Source organism: Oratosquilla oratoria, chromosome 31, assembly GCF_046742065.1.
Source record: "Oratosquilla oratoria isolate Oo_2021 chromosome 31, ASM4674206v1, whole genome shotgun sequence".
Classification (NCBI taxonomy): Eukaryota; Metazoa; Arthropoda; class Malacostraca; order Stomatopoda; family Squillidae; genus Oratosquilla; species Oratosquilla oratoria.
The window spans coordinates 42,595,357-42,602,259 of record NC_134807.1 but is presented as its reverse complement, the minus strand read 5'-3'; the positions used below and the strand labels follow the sequence as shown (position 1 = coordinate 42,602,259).

General features: G+C 47.6%; 1 protein-coding gene across 1 annotated transcript; it reads left to right on the top strand.

Moving 5' to 3' along the window:
* Positions 1-945: 945 nt before the first annotated feature.
* On the top strand, positions 946-6,550 carry LOC143041639 (uncharacterized). The gene is made up of 2 exons (XM_076213647.1): positions 946-1,539; positions 6,533-6,550. Exons 1-2 carry the CDS (start codon positions 946-948, stop codon positions 6,548-6,550), a joined length of 612 nt encoding a protein of 203 aa, XP_076069762.1.
* The last annotated feature ends 353 nt before the right edge of the window (positions 6,551-6,903 follow it).

Genomic DNA, 6,903 nt, shown 5'->3' with positions numbered 1-6,903 from the left:
AACGCCTCATTTGTAGTATTCTGTAGCCAACTGTAAGACTCGTGACCGCCGAGCACAGGATAAACTATAGTCACCCCTTAGAACATGCGTTTGATTAATTTTAATTAATATAAATAACAATGTTCATTATAGCAACTTCATTTATTTTGTAAATAAAATAAAACATATCCCTCTGCATTCTCTAAAGAGGATATTTATGTATTGTACAAATATCTTAAATTATTGTATACTTAACGTAAGGAATCCAGACTTTCGCCACCATTTTTGTACAAAGTATCATCGTCATTTTCAATAGACAGAAACCAGTCATGGGGATTGACTTTATATATCCTAGCTACTTCCAACAAGGACAATTGTAGCAACCACTACAATTGGTGACAACTGGAGTGACCGCCAGCCCTGGACTCTCGCCGCCCCTGCCCGCCAGCCCCGGATCCTCGCCGCCCAAGCCTGCCTGCCAGCCCTGGACTCTCGCCGCCCCAGCCTGCCCGCCAGCCCTGGACTCTCGCCGCCCCAGCCAGCCCCGGATCCTCGCCGCCCCAGCCTGCTCGTCCAGCCCGACCCCGCCCGCCCGGCCTGCCCAGCCCTGCCGCCCCGGCCTGCCCGTCCAGCCCGGCCCCGCCGACCCGGCCTGCACGCCGCACCAGCGTGCCCAGCCCAGCCCAGTACCACCGCCCCGGCCTGCACGCCGCACCAGTGTGCCCAGCCCCGCCCCACCGTCCCGGCTTGGTCTCCTAGCCCAGTCGCACCGCCCCGGCCTGCCTGCCGCACCAGCGTTCCCAGCCCCGCCCGCCGCCCCGCGGTCCCCATTCCCGCCCCGGCGAGCCCAGCCCCGCCGTCCCGGGTTGCCCAGCCCGTTGAACCAGTCTGCCCAGCCCCGCCAACCCGGACTGCTCTGACCAACCCAGCTGCCCACGAACATCGCTGCATACTAATCACGTAAGCATGACGGATGATCAACAACATGAGGTAAGTGCATTCCGCGCACCCCCTTTTTCCAACCGCGACCCAACAATATGGTTCACAATCCTCGAGTGTAACTTTAAGGCAAACCGCATTACCACCAGCCTAACGAAGTTTTCACATGCTTGTGGCCTCTTACCATCTGACGTACTCCTCCAGGTCTCAGACACCATCTCCAAGGCACCTACATCCGGTACCCCATACGAGGATCTGAAGAAAGCCGTTCTGGACCGCCTTGAGTCTTCCGAAGCTACACGCCTGCAGGAGCTCCTCTCGAAAGAAGAACTTGGAAATGAGAAACCGTCCGACTTGCTGCGACGCATGAAGCGATTGCTCGGAGACAAATACGCAACATTCGACAACTCCATCTTGCTCCACCTATTCTACCAGCGCCTGCCACCAACCATCCAAGGCAACCTCTCCAGCGCCAGGAACAAGCTCTCGCTCGACGAGCTAGCCACGCTCGCTGATGACTTCATGGCTTCGGTACCAGTTGCGCGCCCTACCATCGCTAACCTCGCCGACCAGTCCGCAACTCAGGCGTTAACCGAGCTAGTCTCCAAACTCACCCTCCAGGTTAGCGCCCTCCAAGAGCAGGTTGCCAATCTTCAACAACGACCCCCTTCACCAAGATACTACCGCAACCGCTCCAGGTCTACATCCAGAGGGAGACCCAAACAAACATCAGGCGTCTGCTTCTACCATCATCGCTTTGGACAAGATGCGAGGAAATGTGCACAGCCATGCACCTTCTCACCGGCACCGTTAAACAAGATGGGCGTTCGCCAATATACATCGAAAGTTTTCTTCGTTTTTGATCCTCTCTCAAACACCACATACCTCATAGATACCGGAGCTGAAGTCAGTGTCCTGCCTGCCACAGCAACCCAACAATCACTGCCGCCGATGTCTTACCTCTACGCAGCCAACGGCACCAAGATACCCGTTTTCAAGAGGAAGACACTTCAGCTAGAACTCAACCTCCGCCGATCCTTTGAGTGGACCTTCTTCGTTGCAGCAGTTCCCCAACCAATCCTTGACGCCGATTTTTTGACCCACTTCGATCTCCTGATCGATATTAAAAATCGCAAGCTCCACGACCCCCTTACATCGATGTCATCCAACGCCAGACCAACAACCGGAGTAAGTAGCCAGCTTTCAACCATCAGTGCCGATAACAAGTTTGCTTCTCTCCTCAGGAACTTTCCTGCCTTGACACAACCTTACTCCACGACCACGACTGTGAAACACCACGTAGTGCACCACATAGAGACTACGGGACCTCCAGTCTACGCCAAAGCCCGTCGTCTGGCTCCGGAACGCCTCAAACTAGCCAAGGCAGAACTGGAAGCCCTCATGCGTCAAGGTATCATTCGCCCAAGTTCAAGCAACTGGTCGTCAGCTCTCCATATCGTCCCCAAAAGCAACGGCGACATCAGGCCATGCGGTGACTACCGCGCCCTCAACTCGCGAACTGTGATGGATAGGTACCCAGTTCCCAGCATACAGGAGTGTTCCTCAAACCTTGCAGGAACTCGCGTATACTCCCGGATCGATCTTGTCAAAGCCTTCCATCATATTCCAGTCAACCCGCCGGACATCCCCAAAACAGCTGTCACCACGCCTTTTGACTCGTTCGAATACGTTCGAATGCCCTTCGGCCTCAAGAACTCTGCCCAAACTTTCCAGAGATTCATGGACGAAGTCCTACGAGGCCTGCCTTTTTGCTTCACCTACATCGACGATGTGCTCATCGCCAGCCCTCACGAAGCCACACACCAAGACCATCTGAAGCAAGTCTTTACCCGACTACAAGACTACGGCATTCACATCAATCTCGAGAAATCTGAGTTCGGTGTTTCATCCATCAACTTCCTAGGACACACCGTCACACCTTCAGGCGTCACCCCTGTCTCATCCCGCTGCGACGCCAACCAGAGTTTCCCGAAACCTACAACACAGCGCCAACTCAAGCAATTCCTTGGTATGTTAAACTTTTATAATCGTTTCATTCCAGTCTGCGCTCAACTGCTCCAACCGCTCTACTCCATGATCAAGCCATGCAAGAGGGGTCGTTCCATCGTTCTCAACTGGGACACCGAAACTGATGCAGCTTTCATGGTAGCTAAAGAAGCACTCGGGAATACTGCCGCCCTTAGTTTCCCTATCCCTGATGCCATCACCTCCATCTCGACAGATAGTTCAGACACAGGTGTCGGCGCAGTTCTGCAGCAATACATCAACGACGCCAGGAAACCCATTGCCTTCTTCTCAAAGAAGCTCAACAATGCCGAGAAGAAATACAGCGCCTTCGACAAGGAACTCCTAGCCATCTACAAGGCTGTCAACAAGTTCAGGTATTTCATCGAAGGGCGACAATTCCACATATACACCGACCACAAACCAATCACAACAACATTCATCCATAACAAAACAACATACTCCCCTAGACAACTACGACACATAGATTTCATTTCCCAATTCACCACAGATATTCGTTATGTTCAAGGTGAAGATAACTGCCCTGCCGACGCACTCTCGCGCAACATATCTGCAGTCTCTACCTCTCTCATCGACTTCGCCGCCATCGCTGCAGACCAAGCTGGTGATACCGAGCTGCAGCGATTGATGGAAAACTCGCGTTGCAGATGAAGAAGGTACAGCTCCCTGGAACCAACACTCAGCTCTACGCCGATGTACCCACGGACACCATCCGTCCCTGCTTGCCTGAGATCCACAGGTATCCCTTGTTCCGCCATTTACATGACCTCTCCCACCCAGGTATTCGAGCTTCGTAGCACATGATGTCATCACGCTTCATCTGGAGTGGAATCGCCAAAGACGTTCGACACTGGACCCACACCTGCGTCAAATGCCAAGCTTCCAAGGTCACACGCCACACCATCTGCCCTCCAGGTACCTTCCGCCCAGTCTCTACTAGACTCGAGAACGTCCACGTCGACATCGTCGGACCGCTTCCCTTCTCCGACAGCTTCAGGTATATTCTTACTTGTGTAGACCATTTTACACGCTGGCCCGAAGCAATCCCGCTTACTGACATAAGCACAGACACAGTAGCCAAAGCTTTTATAACCACCTGGATTTCAAGATTCGGTACACCACTCAGCCTCACATCCGACCATGGTAGCCAATTTGAATCCAATCTACGGAACAAGATTATGTCTCTGCTAGGTATCCGGCGTTTAAGAACAGCAAGCTACCATCCTCAAACCAACGGACTCGTCGAACGCTTCCACCGACAACTCAAGGCTTCACTTGCAGCAACAGCACGCGACCGCACCAACTGGTCTACGGTGCTTCCAATGGTCCTCCTCGGAATACGCACGTCCCTCAAGGAAGACCTTGGCCACTCCTCTGCAGAACTTCTTTATGGCACTCCACTCCGCCTGCCAGGTGAGTTCCTTGCATCTGCCCCTATTACGCAGCCCTGCAGCGTTCAAGATTATGCCACTAATCTTACAGATACAATGCAGAAACTCCAGCCAGTGCCACCGCGTACCTCACCCACAAGAACGTTTGTGAGCCAGGACCTCGAAGAGTGCTCACATGTTTTCGTTCGCGTGGAGGGAGTAAAGAAGACTCTTCAACAACCATATGATGGACCGTACAGAGTCGTCAAGAGGACAAGGAAGAACTTAACCATCGATCGCCGTGGAACCACTGACGTCATCTCCATAGACCGCGCCAAGCCTGCATACCTACTCTCGGACAACGCACAAGATCCCGTTGGTCTTCCGACACCTCCGGACACACGGGCTAAAAACCACAAGCGCACTACAAAGAAGAAACAGATATCGTTCCTCCTACCTCGTCACTAGGGGGAGAGTTCTGTTGTGTTCTGTAGCCAACTGTAAGACTCGTGACTGCCGAGTACAGGATAAACTATAGTCACCCCTTAGAACATGCGTTCGATTAATTTTGATTAATATAAGTAACAATGTTCATTATAGTAACTTCATTTATTTTGTAAATAAAATAAAACATATCCCTCTGCATCCTGTAAAGAGGATATTTATGTATTGTAAAAATATCATAAATTATTGTATACTTAACGTAAGGAATCCAGACTTTCGCCACCATTTTTGTACAAAGTATCATCGTCATTTTCAATAGACAGAAACCAGTCATGGGATTGACTTTAAATATCCTAGCTACTTCCAACAAGGACAATTGTAGCAACCACTGCACACTTAAGCAAAGCAAATGTCCCACAGATTGGAAGACGGGCTTCATTACTCCATCCCCAAATCTTCTAATCCTCAATCCTTCAGTGATCTCAGACCCATTACTATCACTCCCATTCCTAGTCTTATTTGTGAGGATTTTGTCTTCGAGTGGGCATACTCCAAAGGCAGTACATTCATTGATCCCCAGCAGTTTGGTAACGTGAAAACGTCCTCCACCACTCACTATCTTATTAACTCCTTTGACTTTATCTATAAAAATCTCGAGCAGCGCAAGACTTCACTTGCAGTGGCGTTCATTGACATCAAGAAAGCCTTCGGTTTTGTTGATCATAACACTATCACCAAAGCCATCCACCCTGGCCTTCCTTCTGCCTTGCTGGCTTGGATATCTGACTTCCTGACGGACCGTGTTCAAGCTGTTACATATCAGGGACACGTCTCTGCAGTCCAGCACCTATTCTGTGGGGTACCATAGGGAACAAGAATTGGACCATTGTGTTTCCTGATACTCATCAACGATGCCCTGGGAAGCCCACCCCTCTTAAACCCCTCTTACATTGCCCAATGCCCCTATTCCCTTTCCCCTCCTCTGAGAAGATCAGCTCGGGTCAGGTCGGCGGCCTACACACTAATGTAAGCCTTTCAATGTCACCTTTGAACTTGTTATATGGAAACGCGTCGACTTATCCATTCTGTGAAAATGTAGTTGTACTGTGCCTGTTCGATTGTATTGATTTGTGATTTATTATTTTGAGAATGACTCCTTGAAGTCGAAAAGTCAACTTGTGTGTAATTAAAATGGATAACTTTGGACAGCTCGTTTATGTTCATCCTCCCAAAGTCAGATTGCTAGTGAGGAAAATTGAAAACATTAGAAAGAAAATTAATAATTGTGATAACGCTGTGGTGTTGTGTAACTCAGTTTGCATTAAAGAGAACCTGTGTCCCAAGTATACGAATATATATACTGTATATATATATATATATATATATATATATATATATATATATATATATATATATATATATACATATATATATATATATATGGTATATTATGTATATATATATACATATATATATATATATATATATATATGGTATATTATGTATATATATACATATATATATATATATATATATACATATATGTATATAATATATTATATATATATATGTATATATGTATGTATACATGTATAAATGTATACATAGCATTGAAGACGTTTATTGATTTTGTCTATATGTTCTAGCGTTTTTACTCAATCCCTTTCTTTAAGGAAACTAGATGTTTGTAGAAGGAAAATGAACAGCTATTGGCTTTTCAGAATTATGGTTAGAATCGGGTTTTTGTTTTCCAGGTTCAATTAGATGGTTAGCTGATGTGTTTACCCCTCCTTTACTAATTCCATTGTCACTGTTTCGCTTCCAATATAAATTTGTGATCATTGTGCTTAACTGTGCTGAAATCATTTTGCAAATTCTATGCTACGTGAGTGTCGGACCCCGTTTTTACATGATCAAATGTTTAAGAGAAGATAAGTTCCGATTGTATAATTAAGTGCAAATTTACTCATATAAATATGCACGACTACGCTTTCCATATATTCAGAATTTTCGTTTAAAAATATAATTTTTTGTGCAATGGGAAATTTTTTAGTTCCTGATCTAATCAGTAAAAGTTGTCGTCGCTTCTGCCAGGAAAGTCACACACAAGCGAAAAGTTAAAATC